This window comes from Centruroides sculpturatus, unplaced genomic scaffold, assembly GCF_000671375.1.
Source record: "Centruroides sculpturatus isolate CEXI.00-Female unplaced genomic scaffold, Cexi_2.0 scaffold1957, whole genome shotgun sequence".
NCBI classification, from domain to species: domain Eukaryota; kingdom Metazoa; phylum Arthropoda; class Arachnida; order Scorpiones; family Buthidae; genus Centruroides; species Centruroides sculpturatus.
Window position 1 is genome coordinate 12,473 of NW_019386160.1, and position 24,380 is coordinate 36,852.

The 24,380-nt window shown below is 30.9% G+C and overlaps 1 protein-coding gene across 1 annotated transcript in view; it reads left to right on the forward strand.

Annotated features, from left to right (window-relative positions):
* Window positions 1-380: 380 nt before the first annotated feature.
* Window positions 381-24,380, forward strand: part of LOC111613860 (patched domain-containing protein 3-like) — a 41,918-nt gene continuing 17,918 nt past the window's right edge. Inside the window, exons 1-3 of the mRNA XM_023355212.1 lie at window positions 381-414; window positions 14,976-15,491; window positions 21,164-21,645. Of these exons, the coding sequence (XP_023210980.1) occupies window positions 14,983-15,491; window positions 21,164-21,645 (991 nt within the window). The 5' untranslated portion in view covers window positions 381-414; window positions 14,976-14,982. The remainder of the gene's footprint in view (window positions 415-14,975; window positions 15,492-21,163; window positions 21,646-24,380) is intronic.

Here is a 24,380-nt window from a genome sequence, read left to right on the forward strand (position 1 = left end):
GATCGCCATACTTTATCTCTGTTATATATAACAAAGCCGGTAAAGTAACAATCAAATTTAATATCGTATAAATAATTTGAATATGACAAACTCTACATAAATTATTCTTTAATATTTAACCTATTATTTGAATAATTTAATTATTAAAATTTAGTGTAAAAATTAAACTTCATATGTACTGTACATGTATAAAGTTATAAAATGTGGCATTTTAACTGATAAACAGGCTACATTTCTGTTTACATTATATCTAATTAATGTTTCAGGTTTTTAATTAAAAAATAAAAAATTCGAAAAACCGGTTGAGTATGTAAGTTTAATAAACGATTTTTCGATGACATTGAAACTCAATTGTTGTTATTCGACGTTGGTAATACACATTGTAGAAAATCTGTCGTATAAAAGTATTACGAGGTAAGAATCGTGAAATTTTCATAGCTATGAGATTACAGATGATTCGAGAAACCTTATAACTAATCTACAATAAACATAGCAAAGTTAATATGTAAGTTTATTGATTTAGTTAAGGATAATTAATTTTTCATTAATTCAGTTTTTATATATATTCAATACAACTTCTGTACTAGTTTGTTAAAGCAACAATTAACATAAGCAACTGTTTCATAAAACGATATGCATTTCGAGCCTATTTCCCTTCCTTTAAGTGTAATTTCTTAAGAAGTTTCTATATAATATCTTATTCCAGTGGTTCACAACCGGGGGTACATATACCCACGGGGGTACTAATGTAAATCAAAGGGGTACATCTAACTTTCATTATAAAATGGCGTATGTTAATCAATTTGCTTTAAATTATTAACACAAGAAACAAGAAACGAAAAAAACTTGCTTCAGAATATCCCAGTGTGAACACAGATTTCCCTTTTAACAGTCTAAATAACTTGTTTATCCACTTGATTTGTCTGTCTATTGGTGCAATTAGATTTGAGTAAACCTGTAGTCTAGTAAAATTATGGTTTAACTGAGCATTAATTATTTCTCGATAAGATTGGGGCTTTTCGTGTTTTTACTGGACTACTGGTTTTAGGAATAACGAGGCCTTGATCGTACCCCACCATGCAATGCGTATCACTGCATGCGCGCTTACTTGATATTTAGCAAATTTAGATGTTACATTTGTTACAAAAATTGAAAAATTCATGTATTGTAGAATAATTTAAATTTTCTTTATCGTTAATCATAATGATTTATTTTTAGGAAATGTAATTTATGCATGTATTGTGATTTTATATACTATACTTATCAAGTAATAATAAATAAATGTATGTATTTGATTAAATTTATTATTATTTATGTAAAATAAGTAATTCACTTTTAGTTATAGTTAGAGTTTTTTTCTGGCACTCAGTTATAAGGACTGTATACATCTAATGTAGTAATTATAAAATTTACATACATAAATATAAGGAGTACTTGGGAAACAACTAATGGGCTAATGGGGTACATCAACAAAAAGGTTAAGAATCACTGTCTTATTCAATACTGTATAACATTATATAACACTGAAGTTCTTTTATGTGAAATATTATAAAAGAGTACCTTGTGTTGGTTGCTGCAACTGAAAAAAACTACTAGATCAGTTTTATTTAATTTACTAAAAAGTTTTTAAATGTTGCCGGAAAAGTTGAGCAACCGCTGCTAGTTTATTTTTATTTATCTTTATAGAATTTAACCCATTATATCCCAAATTATTTTTTGCCTAATAAGTTATAATACTTATAATTATCATGTGATTAATATAATAACTTCGGAAATGAGTGTAATNCAACTTGCTGCTAGTTTATTTTTATTTATCTTTATAGAATTTAACCCATTATATCCCAAATTATTTTTTGCTTAATAAGTTATAGGCCTAATACTTATAATTATTATGTAATTAATATAATAACTTCGGAAATGAGTGTAATAAAAAGTTTTCACAAAGTTATGTAATAAGTATATACTGTATTATAAAAATCGAGCAACGAGTTGCTTAACTTTCGCCGCGACATTTAAAATTGCGTGTGTGGTACCATTTGTTATGATATTTTACTTTAATACTTTTTCCCATTTTACAATAATTAAAAATGAAAAAACCTTTATTTTGAGCATAAGAATGGGTTTTATAAACAAATATGTAAATGCTAATAACAAGTAAAGTCTCATTGTACTCAAGATATAAAACACGGCCTCCTTTATCTCCCCATTACGTCGACGTTTAATTACTAAATCTTAACAGTATTAATACTTCCTGCAAAATTTCAGAAATTTTCGACAAAAAAACGAGTTATTACGCTTCAAAAAGAGTGAAAAAAAATTGTGCGCCATATACACATAGGCACGCACGCATACATCTACAACGCATCTCACACACTTACACAAACACCCATACATACAAGAAAATATTCGAATGTTTTATATTTTTCGATGTCTCGAGGGCCCGAGTCCAATAATGTAAAAATCTTGCAGGTCAGTTTTTGGCCGATCGCCGTACTTTTCCTCTGTTATGTGTAACAGAGCCAGGAAAGTGATAAGAAATACGCTAAAAAATATTGTAGGCCAGATCGGCTCGAATAAAACAACGTCTCGCACGTGGGTTTATATTGATATTTTGGTATCACGATAGGCTCTTTTTTCGATAAAACTGTTTATTGTAAGGAAACGACTCTTACACAATACTCAGTTTTTACCAAGAGTTTGACGAATTTCCAGGTTCGATCGATAGATGTGCACGCTGAGAGATTTTGTCGAAAAGACATGGAAAGTTTCTTATCTGCAGAATAGAGATGTTGACAGTTCTCGTCGAAGAAAGGCACAGGCACACAAGCAGTTCGACAAATGAAGAAGAGTCGACGGCGACGAGGAATACGGCAGAGCACGAGATTAATCTAAACAAGCCAACTGGCCTGATAGATGCACGAGCAACAAGGTTTGGTGTTCTTGGGACATTGGACTTTGTTACATCTGTCTTTCCGATCGTACATTCGGGATTGGTTTCGTTCTTTAGTCCTCAACTGCTGATTGTTCTCTAACCTTTACGATACCATCTGCAGATGTATACTATCTTGAGACAATATATCATATAAAGAGTTATGTAACTTTGCTTCGAAAACTATTATTTCAAGATAGCTGTCGTTAGAAATTCTATTTATTAAAAGAAATTATTATTTTATTTTTTCAATTAGAATTCTTTGCTTTCGGGAGAGCTTTTAGGTGAGAGATCAACCAGATGCGGTTTCTCACAAAAATACATAAATTATAAATCCGGTGATAGTATCTATTCTTGTGGTAAACCGATCGTTGTAATTACTAAACATGAGATAAAAGTGTCAACCTTTATAGAGTACTTTCTATTTTATAAAAATTGACATCAGCCAAGACAGAGAATTACTCGAACCTCATTGAAATAACGTTTTAATTTTGGCAGCTGTAAATTAATTGATTCAAATGCTTTAGACTTGATTGATGTGTAGGCTAAATTATGTTATTTTATGATGTAAAATAAATCATTTAGACCTAAATTAAAATTATTAGAAAAGAAATCTCAAATTAAATAAATGATAATTGTTTTAAATTTCATTTTAAAAAACAATCTTTAAATATTTTTATAATATAAAAATTATGTTGTAAGTTATAAGAAATCAATTTATGATTGCTAAAAGCAGTGATGAGAGAACTTTTCTTGATGAATATTGTAAGTTAACTTGACAGGCTTTCGACTGGTATTTTTTTTACGGAGTTACATGCTTTAAGAATGCCGAATGTCACCATACTCTACAACTGCTATTATACTAAGTATTAAAATATAATATAAACGAACTAGTCATACCAACATATAATTGTGGCCCGTATTCATCTTTTAAATGATGAAGTTTAGTTTAAATGTCCTTAGTCACGGACAGGTTAATTAGAGTTGCACAATAGCACGAGATAGTAAACGGAGACAGAATTAATTATCAAAGTATTATAGACTTGACTGGTGGCGGGAAGACAAAACTACTTCAAGGCATCAAAACATGTAAATAATCTGCCAAAGAGGAAACCTGCCTAATCAAACCTACCTGTACACTACATATATTGAAATTATATTTTTAATTTTTAATTTAAAAAGATATAAATCAGTTAATATTTAAAATAATACAAACATCCATAAAACAGTTTACAATTTTGGTTAAAAGAAAACATTCAAATAACTTTTTATTGATTGTATACATTTATTTGCACTTAGTACGCCCTTTAATGATATTTAACAAGAAAATGTATTAGGTTACACATCACACTTTTAAATAAGTCTGAAAAGCGGAGAACGAAGCGAGCAAACTACCTTCAAAGCTTCGCAAAACGTGCTTCGGCGATTTGTTGAGAAATAATGATACGAGCAATTTAAACGAAATTTTGCGCATTAATAAAAGTAAAATAACCTGTCGTAAAGGATGTCGAATTTTAAAATTGAACATAGTACCAGAGATATCGGGGGTCATCCCCATGTGAAGTCAAAAAGAAACGCTCACCTTGTTGGTTAAATATTTTGGATTTAACATACAAGAATTAATAAAGAAATAAACGAAAATAAACGAAATAAAAATTAATATATGTAAATATAAAAGAAGTATGGAACGAACAAATACATTTTTTAGTGATAATAAATTCAAGAATCATTAAATTTGACAAAACTAAATAAATAATAGTGATGGATGTTGAAAATTACAATTCGATTGTAGATGAAGTTTAAGAAATAAAAGTTTCGAGGTTAAATATTCATTTCTCTTCTATTAGAACCTTGAGATTAAAAATACCACACTATAAAAAAACCAAAATTGCCTGTAAATTAGTAGAAAAAATCGACATTTTGTAGAAAAGATTATTTTACTACACGAAACAAACCCCTTTGGGCTATAAAATAACTTCTGATTTTATTAAAACTAACTTTTCTTTATGTTTGATTTTATTTTTAAATTAACCCCTATACTATTTCGTATTTTAAGAAACATTTTTCTCATTTATCATATAGAAGAGAAGGTGGTATTACGGAACACTGCGGGTATTATGGAACCACCCTATTTCGAACTGATAATAAAGGTGAACTGTAGCGGAATGTGGCTGAACTGAACTAGGCAGACATCCATAGTAAGGGGAAAACTCGTTTTACTTCAGTTAAACGGTTGTTCGCATTTAATCAGCAAATTTGTTTTTTTCAAAATTCGCAAGTTTTGAATGCTAAGTGAATTTAATTATTTTTAAAATATAAATCGCGTAGTTGTAGGTTCACTGGTGCATGTATTTCGTTCCAGAGACTTAGGGGTACATATTAATCTGTGTGATGTTCACGTTTTTTAAATTTTGGTCTTGACAGACATAAGTTAATTCGAGATGGCGATGCGTGAAATACGGACCCCATTGGTGCTTTTACAGTAATATGGAACTCAACTCCTCCGAACTTTCTATTTGCAAGCAGACATTCCTCCAGAGCAATTTGTGAAAAAGACACTAGGTAGAAAGCCAATTCTTCCCGAGAATATCGAAAAAGAGCTGCTGGAATATATATTGTTGATGGAGGTCATATTTTTCTATTATAAAAGCATTTTTGCGATAAAATACATTGGAGTAAATAATTTTGTAATTATTTAACATTTTTTGTCCTTTCCTATTTGTTTTTGGCTACATTAAAGCATTTTTTTGAAAATATACAGTAAGGTTCCATATTACCACCCGATTTTCTCTAAGCCTACTTTCGGACTTTTCGTACAAAAGCCTTCAAAAACCATACTTATAATTACACTAGCGAAAAATCCAATTAGGAACATTTAGTTTACTAGTTACCAGTACTTTTCGCACAAAAAATGTGGGTATAGTTACGATACCTTGTTTACAATTCACTAAAATATAATTGGGGTTCCATAATACCACCTTCTCCTCTAATCTTTTAAAATAAGGGAAAGACAGAGATATTATTATTATTATTTTAATATATATATATTTAACCTAAAATCTATTTTTTGTATATTCTAATGTCCATATTTTTAATAATATACTGGGGTAGTCATTTAATAAAGATTTGTATATTAACTGTCTTTGTTTCTTTTTATTTTCTACTTTAGTCGTTATAATCCAGATCTTAGACAATGCCACAAAATTATTCGTTTTAATTACTAGACCCACCAGTTGCCAAGTGGTTCCGTTCTCTGAATACTGGAAATTCGGTCGTGGGATCGCGCCTCGCCAGGACGGACTGGCCACGAGGAGTTTTCCGGATTTTCTTTACGTCTGTAATGCCTGAATAGGAGCCAATTATCCTTAAAATGGCATCCCCTGGGCCAATCGTTCAAGTGTTGCGTTACCGTAATTTAACAAACAAACAATTTTAAATACTAAAGGACAATTATAATTTAGAACTTCATCCACATTAAAACTTTTTATATGATTTTATATTAAGTACATTATATTTTTCATCGATTTATGGTTATATTCAAATAATTAATCTTTCTTATTTTTTAGTTCATGTTCAAATTTTAAAGATTCTATTTGCATAATTACAGATTACAGTATTATTTTTTATTTATTAAAGTATCATATGTTATTATATCATGAAATATCTCTATAAAAGTTATTTTATTTAACTGTCAAAGACTGAAATAATAGAGTAAGTAATAGTACTATTACTTACTCTATTATTATCCTCTATTATTAAAATCTTGTGCATCCGTTCAATAATTTGATGTTGATAAGATGAAATTTAGGACGTTAGATGTTCCATTGGAATTTCAGGATTTTCATAAAAATTGTCATTCCTTGCAATAATTTTGTTAATGTAAACATAAATCTGACGATATTACGTTTAACTAGTTAAATTTTTATGAAACTTGTTACTCTAGTTACAATATTAATTAAGCAAGTAAATGTTATGTAATGTCAAGTAATGTTTCCAGCAAAAAAGAAATAACTAAAAGATTTTTTTTCGTTAGCTGTAAAATCAAAAAGGAATCTTTCTCTTTGATAATGATTAAGAGATTGGTGACTTTCGTGTTGGTATATTTCGTTATTCTTACAGATTTATACTAATGTTAGCGGATTAGCAGAAAAAGTTAAAAACACTTGATGGAGTTGTATCTTATATCATTTTCTATACACTGTTGCAGCAATGACGATTTGTGAAATGATTTCCACATACTCGCATTGCGTGTTTAGAAAATAATATGGTTTTATAAATAACTAGCTGCAAGGGCCCGTTTCGCTCCGTTTTTATTTGTATGTAATATAGTATATATATATATATATAAGACTGTTTTTCTAAGTAATCTAGATCTAGCTGCAAGGATCCGCTTCGCTGGGCAAAAAGTAACGATAGTGAAGATTAATTACATTATAGCCAATCTTACCCGTTTTTACAGAATGCAAAAATTAAGTTTCCCGTTTTCAGACTAATTAGAGAATTTATACATGAGTCTAAAAATATGTTCGCTTGCCCGCAAAAACGAAAAAACCGCCTGTAAATCTTGCATGCCGCTTTATATTAACACTTTCTTTGTTACTCAATACTTCCATTGTTAACACTTCCATTGTTAACACTTCCATTGTTAATACTTCTATTGTTGACACTTTCATTGTTACACATCTTCGAAGTCAACCACTTTCAACCCCATATCTCCCACACCCTTATAGCACAGAATGCAAGAATTAGGTCCCTCGTTTCCAGACTAATTACAGAATTTTTACGTCTAGTGAAACGAACTATTTTCAATTTGATCAATTTTCTGGAACGTTTACAATCGTTCTATAATCGTACCGATTCGAATTTAAAACGGTTCGAACATTTTTAAAATCGAAATAGAAAATCTTCGAAGTCAACCACTTTAAGCCCTCATATCTCCCGCACCCTTATAGCTATCGAGACGCGACCACCATAGTGCACGAATGGAGACTTGGGGCTACTACCACATACAAACACCATTCATGTGCGATGTGTAGTTTTGGCTGAAAAGTGAAATATAGGGACACACACACGTCCATTTATGTGCTTCTTTTTGTCATGTTCAAGTACAGGCATACCTCGACTTACGTCGTTTCGAGTTACGTCGTTCCCGATTATACGTCGCTTGTTAAAAAGTATATGGAAAAATAAAAATCAAGTTTAAGTCATTTTATTCGACTTTACGTCTGTCCGCCACAAATATTGAAGTCGTAATATCACTAGATAAACGTTTAAAGCACATAAAATCATATTAAAATATATACAAGTATGTACTGTATTTACAGTACACGCATTCGTAAATTTAGATTATTTTTTTTGTACTATATTAAAAACTAAAATTTATTTGTTTGTAAGCTTAAAATAGATTTTTATTAACCATATATTATTTAAAATGCTTTCCTAGTGATAAGTAGATTCGGAGACAGGTAAATTCGACTTACGTCGTTTTTCGACTTACGTCGTTTTCCTGGAACCAATTACCGACGTAAGGCGAGGTATACCTGTACTTCTTTATCCTCATCTTGTGATTATAATGTTTTGACTGATTATTTAACATAATATATTGGCTCGAAAAATTCAAACTGAAGACCTATCTTTCGCGTCTAAATCTGCTAGTAGAGTGTAATCAGAACAGATCGTGAGCCAAAGACCAAAGAAAAGGTTAAATCGAGAAAGGAGAGAACAATGAAGAAATTCGATTTGTAACCTAAGACACTTAACATCTTAAAACTAATTTTCCGATTTAAAAACTTATTTAACTTATCCATTTCATTCTTACGAATCAGGTGATGAATTCATATGCAAAATGTTGCTCGTTGATTATTATTTTATTAAGACAAGCTTTTTGTAATGATACTTCCATACTGTAGTCTTTCAACAGGACAAGAAAATTATATGTTTAATTTTCACAGGAAGAATCACATGCCATTGCGACGTTTAATTAATATAGCCTACAACTGCAATGTTTTTCACACTTTTTTACGACACGTTATGGTTTATTCGTAATATTATTTAAACGGTTACTGTCAATTTTAAGTAAATAAACTGTATTAATATAATTTTGTAAATGATATATTTCGTACAATTATTACCATTTTAGTCAAATTCCTTATTTTGGAATAAATATGTTTTAAACAATAAATCACCAAACGATCGCCTAAATATCGGGCTATAATAATGCTAATTAAATGATTGGTATAAACTTTATAACAATCATTTAATTAGCGTTATTATAGCCCGATATTTAGGCGATCGTTTGGTGATTTATTTATGTATACTACTCGGGCTTTGAGATGTCATTATTTATGTCTTTTAAACTTTAATAAAATATTATACATTTTCAATTTATCGCTAATTTTTTAAGGAGACAAGAGTTTGTAAAATTAGGGATGTAGTTCCATATTCGTTACTGAATAAACAGGTGTGTGTTGCTTATTTCTGTTACCTCTATAGGCCGTGTGAAATTTATCTTTCGATGTTAAATCTTTTTTTTTTCCTTTAAATTTTTTTATCATTACTTAATTTTATGAAAAAGTTTTAAGTTCCATGTAAAAATAATAGATAATGTTGTTTACTGATTCCTGAATACGTTCTCAAACTTTTAATTCAGAGGAAAAATGTTTCGAAAATTATAAACCAATTTCAATACAAATTTATAAACTATACATTTTTCAAATTTAGTCGTTATTAGGCCTTCCTATTAGTATATAATAGATCTGCTGTGTTAACGTATTAAGAGGTAAGAATAGCGAAATTTTTATAGTCATAAAATTAGAAAAATATTGGGATTCTTGTAGTTAATCTAAAATATAATTTGCAAAGTTAATCGATAATTCTCATTTATTTATTTTAAGGATATTTATTTTTCATTTACTTCCTTTTCCTTTTATATTTAATAAGACTTATGTAACACTTTTATTGGAAGCCGCACTCAACAAAAGGTACTCTTTCACAAAAACAGTATCGTAAGGATATGCATTTCGGGAATTTTTTGCTCCTTTTCATGTCAATGTCTTAAGAAGTTCTTATTTAATATCCTTTTCCATTTAATAAATTCGAATATACTCCATGGTCAGCTGACTTTGAAATTTTTATTTTCACACGACTCAAGATGTTATGAAAGTACTCAGCCGTAAATTCTTAGATATTGAATTCTTTTTAGGAAGTTTTATGGCAGGTGAGTTTATTCTAAAGATTTTTCCTACTGCAAAAATCAATTAACTTTTTGCCAAGCCAATAAACCCTAGCGTTTTCAAGCTGCTCTAAAAGACATGAATAAAAAACTAACAATAATAACACATAATTTATATCTGTATGATTGAACGGTAATTGAAATTAATAAGTAATATTAATTGTTACACGCTGTGGGCACTGTGCGCTTGCATTCTATATGACGTGCTTTACTATAAATGTGCTGTGGTTGTGGATTATAATATTGGTTCAGTTTTGCACAGATTTTATGATACATTGTGTAATTTAGGTAAATATCTTATATTTTAACTTTAACATAACCAGAAGAAATAAATATGAAAGCCAGAATCGTACATTTATTTACTGCATAAATATGGGATTTATATTGCACAATTCAAAATTCTTATTGCACATTTTGTGTCCAGTTGCACGTTAGATTATGCGCTGATGTGTGTGAGAGACACGATTTTGTTCACGTAATTTAAAGCATAATAACTTCTGTCTTTTGTCAAATATTTCTGAAATTTGGCAGAAAGGTTTGCGTTTTAGAGGGATTAAAGCTGTTAAATTTTGGCAGTTAAGTTCAAAGTGGTAGATAAATGGATGAGAGTTTTGTGTCATATTTCGACTAAAGTGGAATTTAATGAAGTTTTTATTCATTACTAGAATTTATAAGTTTTTTAAAATTCATCGTTGTTTAAAATGAATCATTTTGTATTTTATTATAATTAATTATATAGGAAAAGGGTGGGCAGGATGGAAGGTTTAACTTTATGATGTAGAAAAACATAAAACAACATAATATAAAGCTTTTATGTTAATCAGTTTCGACAGAGATCTTAGATGGTTAAAAAATTGTGTAATTAAAAATAATTAATATTAAGTATAAAATCTGTTAGGAATCATGAAGTAAAAACGTCAAAAATTTTATTTTGCTCTCACCCTGAAGGGAGGATGGAATACATATGATATCTCTACATTTTACAATTGACACAGAAACATCCATCTTTTGTGTCTGTACAGTACATAGTTCATGTGCCCAACCAGAACATATTGGACACTTTACCCAGTCCTCTGTGGGCGGTTTCACATTTGGTTCTCCACATAATACACAAAACCTTCATCCATCGACATCTGCATTTTCTTCAGTCTAAGATTCTCTGTTGCTCTTTCTTATATACTTGTTCACCATCTAAAAACAATTACATCCTCAATCTATACTAATATTATAAAGAGGTAATGTTTGTATGTATGTGTGTATGTATGTATTATGTAAGTTTGTTTGCAGCAGGTAATCTCCGAAACTACTCATCCGATTTCAAAAATTCTTTCACTAATATTTAGAATGGAATCTCAGGGTGGACATAGGCTGTATATTATTCCGATAAACATTCATATAAATTAAAAGATATAATCTAGGTTAAGGCTTTTATGTCCAACAGATGGCAATACAAGTACGACGCCCTAAGTTTGCTTTTCTGTGAGCCATTATGCTTTTCTGTGAAAATGAACTAAAGCAGATCATCTTCTATCTATCTATATAAATAAAAATGTGATGTTCGTTTGTTCCTACCGACTCCTTTGAAATTTTCACACAACGCTGCATTCGAATACGCACGTCTTTTTATATAATATACGTGTCGAAATTCCCCCCACTGAAGGGAGATGGTTAGGATTAAGGCTTACCGTAAAGAACTCTGCTTCTATTTATACTATTTTAGATGCGGTTTTTTGCGTTTTAAATTGCGTTTTAATAGGGTACGTCAACAGAACGTACACTAAGAAGGGATTTTTCGATATTCCCCCGCGGAGGAGAGGGACAGAATTAAGGCTTACTGTGAAAAACTTGGCTTCTATTATATTATTTTAGATGCGGGTTTTTGCGTTTTTGATTGCGTTTTAATAGGGTACGTCAAGAGAATGTACACTAAGAAAAAATTTTTCGAAAAATTTCCCCCCCACGGGGGAAGTGTTATACATTTATATAATACAATTTATAATATAATACATTTTGAGCCACAACAACGCGTGGCGGGGTCTGCTAGTTGTTAGATAAATTGAAAACAAATCAAAATAATTGCGTGCGGGCAACATGGAAACTATTAAATCTTGCCCTAAAACGCAATTTTCCATCTTGCCCAAATGCCTAATGCCAATAATAATATCAACGCTTTAAAAATCCTTGAATTTTTTTCCTCTTTAAATATGAATTCATGCAATCTATCCCTAATAGGTACTTTGTATAAAAACAAAATAGTAATACTTATCTTGTAGGTATAAATAATAACTGCAAAAGTTAAGTTAAAAGTTAATAACACTGCAAAAGTTCAATGATTGCGTAATAATCTGCTGCGAAATAAGAAATACTTGAACACGTCCCTTTGTGGCACCAAACGGTCTGAGTCGTCGTTCGCAAATACAAGATATCCGGGTGTCTCTGTGTGCATGGAGATTCGGGTGCTTCGTCGCGCGGTTCGGGGTGAGTAAGTAGTTTCTATCTTGCCCTCTTTTCCCCTAAAGTGTTTTTAATAAAATATTATAACAGATGGCAAATCGCGCAGTTTTGAACATTGTTACTGGAAACTTACTCAACCATAAAATATCCTCTATAACAATAAAAAAAATATATTTTTAGATTCCTCACATAATATTTTAATAAATATAAACAGATATATTAAATAAGTAAAAATTGTATGATTTATTATTATTATTTTATTGATTTTATTAGTAACTTGTACAGTATGTAAAACTATTTAAAATGTCTAACTGATATCTGTTGTTATAAAAACACATCATTAGATCGAATGAGAAAAAACTTCGATTTATTAATTGGTAAATGCAACGAAGTGCAAGACGTCACGGTCTGTTACATCTGTTATATCTTGTTACATGATAGACAAATAGATAAGCACAGTTATTAACATAATACTGTATCAAGTCTGTAGCTTCTTTTCTTGTCTTTCTTTCTCAACAGATGGCGGTACTTTGTAACACATTGTAAGGTTTATTATTTGTGATTATTTTTTTGTTGCTACGTTGCTATTATTATTATTAATAGTACTATTTTAAATTTCTTTTTAATGTTTGAATATTATAGTAATAAAATTACTAAGTCAGATTGCTAACCATATGGCGCTATTTCATAACATGCCACATTTGGCATCGCCATTTTTTATTTAGAATTTGCTTCACCTCATTTAAGAAAAAAACAACAATATCAAGATCTTTATTACTCCTTTTTCAAGGCGATAAGATTGCTGATACGGAATTAGTTAAGATTTTATTAAAAATAAATTTCAATAATAAATGAAAAAATCATGACAAATATAGTACTGTCCAATAGGGTTTAAAGAAAAAAAAAAAACTTAGAGAGTTTGTAATTAGCAAGAAAAGCTAGACTGTACTTTTCTCTTTGATAATGAGTGAGAAGGGAATAGCAACTTTGGTGTTGGTATTTTCTGTTGTGTTAAGTTTATACCATCGTTAGTAGATCACACACAGTAATCTACTAACAACGGTATAAACTTTTCTGAATCAGTATATTTATTGAAATTATTATTAAAATCTCATCAGATTAATTTATATAAACTCTTTATTTATTATTTTTTGTATTAGGAATATACAGTGTATTCGCTAAAACATACGAGAGCGCTAATATAGCTCGTGTGAAATCGAGCACCTGATTTTGCTCTAATTTAAAGCAATTTTTAGTCTAATTCTCCATCGCGATTGTTAAGAAAACATTGCAGAAAAAAGGATTGAATGCCCTCTTTCTCATCAACAAACGCTAAGAAAGTATAACAATTTATTGTTAAAAGAGGAAAATATCAACATTCAACCGATTAAACAGGATGAGTCTAACATTTCACAAACCAAAGATTACATACACTATATCTGTTTCGACGACTTCTTAGTTTCCCCGGGCCACCTATGATCCAACACCTGCAAAATCAACCTTTGTCTTCAAAAACACTCAATCACCTGATCATTTTACCAGGCCTAAAGAGAATATAAGGACAACGCATCACCGACTTCCACGCGATTGTCCCTTGGAATCAACTTCCCCGATCAAGCTGCCAAAAGAAGGCCTCTTGTGCTCGCTCGTCCTCACGAGAAAGGGAAAGCGAAAGGATGTTTCCCAAGATTTTGTAAACTCTTTCTTGGATTCATAATCTGTTATCGGAGAATTTGGGTAGCCCCGATAGCTTTACTGTTTGTTATACATGGCTTAATATTCTTTTTCGCATCCGTACTCGTGTAGCCTTTGGTTAGATTTTAGTTAATTATTAAAGTTTTACTTTTGCTTCTTTTTTAGTGGTGACTGTTACTCGTGTATCGCTCGCACTTTATCGACGGTTCCTCTCACTTTCTCACTCTACTTGACAAGCCGATCCTGAAATTCGGGAAACCGCGCACAGAAGAAACGCGCCATCCACAAACAACGTGAGCGGTTTTCGTCAAACCGTCGCCAGAAGAAGGGTTAACACTTCCATTGTTAACACTTTTCTTCTTAACACTTTCTTTCTTTACACCTCTTCCGCGGGGAAGTGTTAACAACCTCTTACCGCGGGGGAGGGGAAAATTTTGAAAAATCCATTCTTAGTGTACTGTACATTCTTATGTCGTACCCTAACTGTGTACCAAATTTCAACTTTCAACTCCTAACCGTTTGGACTCTGCGCTTATTATTATTATTATTATTATTAATTCATCTCGATTATATATATAGATTACGTTATTATTGAATACAAAATATTTTGTGTACATTGATATAGTAATACATTCATGAATGTTTATGTAAAATATTTTATTACAGAACAGAGATGAAGAAGAATATTAAACGCATCTTTACCTGTTGGTTTTCTCGAATTGGACATCATATTGGGTGTCATCCTCAATTGTACGTTTATATTTTCTTGACGATAACAATTGTCCTGGCAACTGGATTCTTCAAATTACGTATTGTGAAAAAGTCCGAATATCTGTATACTCCGATCAATGGAAGAGGAAAATTGGAACGGAATTCTGTCGAATCAATGTTTTCGTTTAAAACCACAGCTAACGTTGACATCACTAGAGCCAGTCGATTTGAGAATATCGGATCGTTTATAGTAGTATCTAAAAACAACGATTCACTTTTGAATGATAACGCTATATTAGAATTGGTAAAATTAGACAAAATTATTCGAAATATTTCCATATTTGAGAATAATAGTTTCTTTCGCTATGAAGATCTCTGTCTTCGATCGAACCAGAATAGATGTCCTAGCAATTTCCTGGCTTATTTAATAAGAAAATACGAAGATTTTAAACGTGGAAGAAATTTTATGAGGTATGTACTGTTCATTTTTTATCCTATATTAAAATTAATTTAAGTGGTGTTTTGTATGTTATATATCAGGGGTGGCCAACCTGCGGCTCGCGAGCCACATGCGGCTCTTTGAAGGATTATTTGTGGCTCTCGATAGATGTACCCGAGTTCCCTTTTCATTTTTGTGTTATTATATTTTAAAAAATTATTATCGTTCCGTATGTGTTTCAAAATGTCTTTTAAATTACTAACAACAAATATGAAAGACTAAGTGCAACGTTGTAACAAATTTCATTTCCGTCCAAGTTAAGAATGATATGACTCATCGAAAACTGCGCGAACGAACATAAACAGTGGCGTAATCGTCCGTTATCGACCGACTCCAGACCGATTTTGAATTTGTAAACTGTCATTGCAACGGACAGTTGACATTGTGCTCTGGAGGAAACAATTTGTATCACTCCTGCTACGGATATAATTTGTAATCTGGAATTTTTTGCATACTTTTTTAATACGTATTTAATTGCGGCTCGCGAAAAATTTCAAATTTTGAAAGATGGCTCGGACTATCAAGGAGCTTGGCCACCCTGGTTATATATAATCTCTTGATGTCAATTAAATTAAATGCATATTTATTTAAAATATAAAATGTTTATAGATGTAATTATAAAAGAGTCAGTGATGAAATTAGTGCATTAAAATTTTTTTTATTTAAGTCTTTTACGTGACGTAAAAGATTTAACAGAAAAATATAATAAAACACAAACTTTTGTTGTTTTCATAGCTTGTTTCATATTTACATTATTCATAAAAATATTATAATAAGCAGAGGAGAACAGGGCAGATCAAATTAAAACAAGAAATAGTTTGAAATATCCGCGCTGTTTCTTTGAGCAGCCTACAAAATGCATCGTCATGTTATATGCACTTGAGGATGGGGGCAAACGACTTGCTGATGTAATAGTACTAGAATGGCGGCAGAAGCATTGCAGTTTAAAGGATATTTTTCTGATTTCCGCAGGGAGGAATAACTTTTATATGTCAAAGTTGTTACTTTTGTTCATGAATACACTACTGATAATCTTTTCTTTCTATATTGGTCTATAAGAAGAATGGATATTATCACGCAGAATTATTGAAGTTCAGTCAAGGAACATCTTAGTGTCGTTTTTACATTAAATTTCTTTGTCAAAAAGATCATTCGGGGCCCGTAGAAACAAATGGGATTGCACAAGTTGAAACTGTTACAACATGCCCCGTATTTGTGATGCAATTAAAATCTACAAATCTTCCGTTTCTCAGTATGGTACGAAACAATAAGAGGAAATTCAAAGGAGAGTGAAAAGAAGGTACTGAATGCAGTCAGAAGTGTTTTGGAATCGAATGAGTTTGCTTGTGTTGTCGCAACGGCTAGGAAAATACCACGTGTAACTCTATATAGAGATGTGCAGAAAGATAAGAGGAATATAAATTACTATACAGCATTTTGGTAAAAATATTGTGCACATTATTTCTTTTCCTTTGATGTCATATTTGTTCTTCCTAACACATGTAAACAAAGCACCCACAACCGTCTTGGCCGTTTCACCAGCAATGTTTTCATGAAGATATATGTAGCAAATTGCAATTGAAAACGAAGATTTTTATTGATTCTCAAGAAAGCGATAAGTAGGCTTACCAGACGTCCCGTTTTGACCGGGTTTGTACCGGTTTGACGATGCTGTTTCAGCGTCCAGGCAAGTCTTAACATTTTGTCCCGGGTATTTGGTAAAATTTAAAAAGTGCCGAATATACAAGTAATAAAAATAGTGCAGCCTCGGGTAAAATGGCGATTTGGCAATTATCCCTTTGTTACACTCACTGTTTGGCAACAGTGACAGTAACAGAGGGGTAATTGCCAATTTAAATATTTCGTATTTAGATCTAAGTACTTTTAATGTCGTCTAGATGTTTTTACCCAAAATTTATAGCATGAATATACTCTAATGAATTTAGATATGTACTTTTTTCATTCAGATATTTTTTCATAGAATTTGTAATGGCATGTAGCCTGTGAAATCTGGATATTTTATTTCATTTTTTAGATATTTTGTTTTAATTACTGTTGGCAACAGTAAACTTACACTGACACGTCATTGCTGCGCATGTAATATCTTAGTCGAGTTGAAGTTGCTAGTCGACATTTGCAATTATTTCGTACTATAAAGTCCATTAATTTAATCTTTAAAATGCCAAAAAGAAAATGTGTTTACCGATGAGTTAAAAAAGGATTATCAATTTTTGATAAAAGTTTTTCATTGTATTGACAAAGTGAAATGTGAACTGTGCTCTTCAGAATTTTCAGTAAGTCATAGTGGCCGTTCGGATATTAAAAATCATTTGAAATGTGCGAAATATAAGGCGAGCCTAGTAGCAGCGGAAGGAACTTCATCGAATATATTGTCACATTTTAAAGGTAACGATTTAAGTGACAAAGAATTTGTAATAACAGCTACAGAAGCGACTTTTGCATTTCATGTTGCTATTCACAATGTCAGTTTTAAGTCAGCCGATTGTTCATCTAAATTGATTTCGAAGCTCTTTGAAACAAAGTTTAGACTAGCCAGAACGAAATGTGATTGAGCCACTGTTATTTCTGCAGCTTTGTAAAGATTTAAATAAATTTTGTGACGGTATCAGTAGATTCTTCCAACAACAAAAAAATTAAAACTGTGCCAATTATTGTGCGGTATTTTGTACCAGATTGTGGCGTAAAAGTTAAACTTTTAGACTTTCAATGAGTTTCTGGTGAAACTGCAGAAATACTGACATACCATTTAATGTCAGTTATTAAAACTCATAATATAGCAATAAAAATTATTCGATTTTGTGGAGATAATTGAAATACTAATTTTGGAGTGTTAAACGAAAAGAAGAAAATAATATTTACAGTAGATTAAAGAAGGAACTAGGAAGAAATATTGTTGGCATTGTTTGCGGTGGTCACATTGTACACAACTGCCTTTAAATTGCAGTTGATATTCTACCTATTGAAACAAAAGCTGTAGTGTATATATAAATTTAAAAATTTTTCTACATTTATACGGTTCGAGTCACTCAACTAAAACAGTTCTGTGAATTTGTAGATGTAGAATATAAAAAGGTTGTTCAACATGGCAACACCCGTTTTCTTTCGCTACTCCCAGCTATTGATAGAATACTTGAAATCTATGAAGGACTAAAATCTTATTTTATTTCACAAGGACAAGTAATGATAAAACAGTTATTTTATAATGATTGTGGTGAAATGTATTTCTGGTTTGTGCAGGTGCAACTCAAATTAACAGGGCCGGATTTAGACTTGATAAGTTATTTGAGATATGGGGCCCTTTATAAGTCCAGATATGATATGCCAGTGCCAAATATGATTTTCGGATACCTGGAGGGTTAAACTGAAATTGGGTGAAGAGTATGGGACGTTCTGGACGTGCGGCATTGGGACAAATAATGCTGCAGTATATTTAAGTATATATGACCATTGCTCACTCGGACAAGTTTTTTGGAGGCTCCCAAGAAATTTTAGGCCCTAAGCTATAGGTTGTGTAGCTTATACGTAAATCCTGCACTGCAAATTGTTTAACAAAGCTATCTTGATTTTGGAAAGTACAAACACGAGTTTGGCGACTGATATTGTCAGTGAACTTGGAAAATTAAAAACAAATCTTGAGGAAAGGCATGATAATAAATTTATCCCTTAAGGAGCGAAAGAACGTTTTAGAACACTAGGAAATAATGGAAGTATAATATCAATACAATACTACAACAGTTTACAGCATTTTATGACTGATGTCTTTCTTACATCAAGCTATGGGATAGGAAAGCAGTTTTGGTGGAGCAGAATCATTTACTTTGATAAATAACAACGAATTAAAATGGTCTGAAATTAAAGCTTCAGGTGAAACAGTTAATGAAACTGTTGCAAATAATACAATAAACATGGATCAACTATTTCATGAAGTAGTGATTGCCAAAGCTTTTTGGTCAGTTAAATAAATATAGAACCTGGAAAATGTGCACAGCTAACGAAAATACGTTTTTTCCCTTCGAAAGGTAGACTCAAAGTTGTGACTTATTAATCACTTGTTCCATAACATATATCTTAAAGACACTGTATAGATAATTTTTTATTTATTACATATGAAGAAGGCCGAGATTAAATTCATTTGGCTGCAATTTGAAAAAAATTGTAGACCTATAAATTTTTACTGTCGTCTGTCTGGTTGTCTGTCTTTACTTAATCTCGCGAAGCGAGTTAGACAGATATGAAAACCATAGGGAGAGGAGGCATCGTTGAACTATATATGAACTTCGTATGCAAAGGAAAGTCACGTTATTTTAATTCAAAAATTTTTCCCGTGAAAGGTGTTAGATAGATGAGCAGCATGACTGTATTGTTAAAGGAAAAGTATGATTTACAGGAACAAGTCAGTACTAATTTTATGTGATTAGAATATATTTTAAATTAAATGAGTTAAAAATATGATCAATAATTGTAGCCAGGCATTGTGAGGATGACAATAAATAATCGCTCGTTGTAAGTTACTTTACTATAAATATGAGCTGTCTTCTATGACAAACTTACAGCTATATCAGTCTTACTGCAATCTTATCCCAGTATTCAAGAGTCTAGATAAGTGAACAACTTTTCACTTAAATTTTTTATGAATTATTTGACAAATGCGTTCCGGTAAACATTTCTCTTCAGTGCTATAAATTCGATTGAAACTTACACAAATATAAACCAAGAACAGTAAAGCAATAAAGCATAAAACAAATAATTACATTATCCACAAAGTTCTATCTAATCCTTACTGCTATATAAGTTTATTATAGAAGACAGCTTATATCAATACTTAGTAAAATATAAAGTAATAAATTTTTATTTCAAATTCAAATGTTATCTATTTTTATAATATTAATCTATTGTTTTAAATAATTTAAATATAATATATTTAATATTTTATTCTTTTAAATAAAATTTTTACTTGTTATCTTCGCAATTTCATAATAACGGAATTAAAGACATTTTTGCACGTCATATTTAGATTCCTGTAGTAATCATACACGTTACGTTTATTTGCTTGAAACATCGCGTCACTGATTATATCATCGTATAACATTATATGTACTTATTATAGCCTGTTTAATAAAAGAAATATCGCCAAGTGGTGAATTTAATGATCCCTGCATGTATTTGAAGATGGAAAAAATGGGTCCACTCCTTCTATCTCTCTTTCCAATCTTAAAACACATAATAAAATCATTTATAATTTATTTTGTATACTAGTACTTTTTATATATTAACAAGACTTATTATACTGAAAAACTATGGATGCAGATATCTAGTCTTACAGTTCAAAAATAATGTTTTTATTTAGTTCACCTGTGAACTAAATAAAAACATTAGTTTTTCAGTATAATAAGTCTTGTTAATATATAGAAAGTACTAGTATACAAAATAAATTATAAATAGTTAAAAAGGACAAAAAGCATAATAATTAAACATAATAAAATCAAATTATTTTTAAAATTTATCTAAAATATTATTAGTTAGATAATTTAAAAATTTATATACTTGCAATCGATTTCAAAGTTTATAAGTCATGAGACTTTTGCTCCGTTTTAACAATATATTTTTATTTCTTTTCATGAAGATACCCATACGAGAGAAATAGGTTTCAAGTACGATTAACTGCTACTAATATTGGCGGAGTATCAACAAATGACGATGGTTATGTGCAAGATTTCAAAGCATTTTGTCAGTTTTATTTATTAAATGGTGACTCAATAGAAAAGAAGCAATTGGCTTTAAAATGGGAAAGAGCATATTTGAACACGTTATCATCTGTAACCTTTCAACATATTGAAGTTTTTATGTACTCCGGACAAACTAACGATATAGAACCGAACAGAAATACCGAGTTAAGTCTTCCACTTTTATTTATTTCTGGAGTTATTATGACATCATTCTCTTTCGTGTCTTGTTTAACGTTCGATGCTGTACGTAGTAAACCGTTGATTGGAATTGCTGCCTATTTCAGTCCCTTGCTGGGAACAGTAGCTGCCTTCGGTTTACTGTTACACTGTAATGTAGACTATGTTGATACGAACGTCGCTGTTGCTTTCCTGACCATAGGTAAGTGCCCCATTTTGATTTTCATAAATGCAAATTTTCCTATTTCTCTTTTATAAAGTATAAATATATATACAGTTTTACGAGTACAGATTTCATTAATGATGTATTAACTGCAAAATCTAAAACACTGACAAAATGATTGTGAAATATTAATATATAATACAATCGTAAATATATTCAATAGTAATTTATTGTATTTGTAATACTATACTTATGTTTACCCGGCTGTTATGGAACAGAGAGAAAATATTGAAAGTTGTGAAATTTGATCCTCTTGATCATCTGCATTTCTCGACCTTTTGACTGACATTTCTTAACATACTATCTAATGAAAATTTCTCCAAAAAAACTTAATCGAGGATAAGTTAAACTTGATTAAGTTAATCAAGAATAACGAGAATAAACGATAACATGGTAATTATTCAGAATGCGACTTGATTTATATCACGTATGTTTATTGAGACATCGCAAGTGGTCTGAATACGTGTTTACCTATTTTCTCCTGGTGAGGACATTCTATGGGAAACTGATCTTATTTAAATGTTGTAAAATATTGTTCAGGATTAACTAACGTCTTTTTTTTTATGAATTTTTATTAATTGATTGATGTGACCGCAGGGTCGGCACTACGTCAAGGTGCCACGTCAGGACTGGCACCACTATGCTTTAAAAGACAGAAATCGTGATAGCAATTATGTTTCGTTTACCGCGCGAGCGGTCGCCTCTGTAGGCGGTCGCAGTCGGAATGGAGAAGGTCCGAAAGACATCGAATCAGAAGAAAGAAGTTCACTCAACTACAACGTTTCTAAACAAATACCCGTTTTATTGAATAGACTAATTTACACTCCTTTACATACTAGCGTTAGATATATAGCTTGACATATTTAATAATGTTTTCGTACAGCGTAAAATATTTGACAAGCTTTTATATAAAAAGAGTATCATATTAGGTCTATAGCCTCGAAAGAGAGAGTTTACATTCGATCGCGAGGTGATCAATACCTTGGAATTTACAAAGAGATGAGCCTTTTTCCTTGGGATTTCTAGAGATGTTTCAGATTCCGCTAGAAATGTTTCGTAGATTTTCGCTTAGAAAAAATAATTAATCGTTAAAAAACATTTGATAATTAATTTCAAATTGTCACATTTTCATTTAATCAACAAATTTTTATTTTAAAAAATTATTATTACAAATTAGTACAACTTAATTTTAAAATAAATTTAATAATTAAATGGAATATATTAAACTTATTATTAAAATAAAAATAGTTAATTTAAAATTTAAATATATAAAATTGCTTGTCCTGACTGACTGACTGAATGACTCACTCACTCACTGATTCATCATCGCCCAGAGCAAACCGCTGAACCTAAAGAGGTGAAATTTGGTAGACAGTTAGGGCACGTCATGGAAACGCACACTAAGAAAGGATTTTTCGAAATTCCTCCGCGGGGGGAGAGGAAGAGGTTTAAGACTTAACTGGAAGAACGGCTTCTGCTGTACTATTTTAGATGCGATTTTTTGTTCTTATCTGCGTTTTAGTAGGTACGTCATGGAAACGCACACTAAAAAGGGATTTTTCGAAATTCCCCCTCGGAGGAGAGGGAGAGGATTTAGTCTTCATCGAGTACTTAGGTGTATTAAATTGACAACATTTCAGACATTTTTATAAATATTTTAATCTATTTCGATTTTAAAAATGTTCGAACCGTTTTAAATTCGAATTTGTTATTGCTTATAGGTTCGATTATAGAACGATTGCAAATGTTCCAGAAAATTGATCAAATCGAAAATAGTTCGTTTGATTCTCGGCAATTCTCATCATTCTCAGCGGTAGGTGTTATACAGGGTGGGCCAACGAAAACGAAACGGCAGAATTATCGTGTTCGTCCAAGCAAATCTCTCGGATAGGTCGATTTTATTCTCAAGGAGGACATCCGAGAGATTTGCTTGGACGAACACGATAACTCTGCCGTTTCGTTTTCGTTGGCCCACCCTGTATAACAATTACTATGGTTGTTGAAATACTGAATATAAATGGGGTTTGCTTGCAAAATCAGCTCGGGCAAAGCCGCTAGTAACAGCTAGTTTAATCATAAAATTAAAACTAAATTTTGTAAATTTTAAAAACATAAATTTTACATTAACAATTTGATAAAATGGATTAAATAATTGAATATAATCGTGATATAATATCGAAAATAGGAAGACAAGTTATTTGGTATATCAATGAACATTCTATATGGTCAGTAAAAATATTTATCGACATTTAGACATTTATAGGCACTGTAATAGACATTTTTATAGATTCTATTAAGAAGTATCAATTATCGGCGAAAGATCAATGGCAAATCAATTTTACTAGCAAAAAAATTCATGGATTAAACTTTATAGACAAAAAACCATTGGATATAACTGGTTGGATTGAACGTAGTAATTTACAAAAGTTATTAAATTATTTCACAGTGTATAACGAATTATTTTTATTTAAAATTGGACAGATAGAAAAAAATATTTTTAAAAACTGGAATTACAATTATTTAGACATCGAACTTTTTGCGATATTCTATCTTACGAACAATTCTTAATTAAACAAAAAACAGATATTTTCAAAATCAATAAATTGTATAGATGGGTATTTAATAAATAAGTAACAAATATAATTTAAATAATTATTATAATAAACTATTTCCTTATTTTACTATGTCTTATTGCTATAATATTATTTCAAATT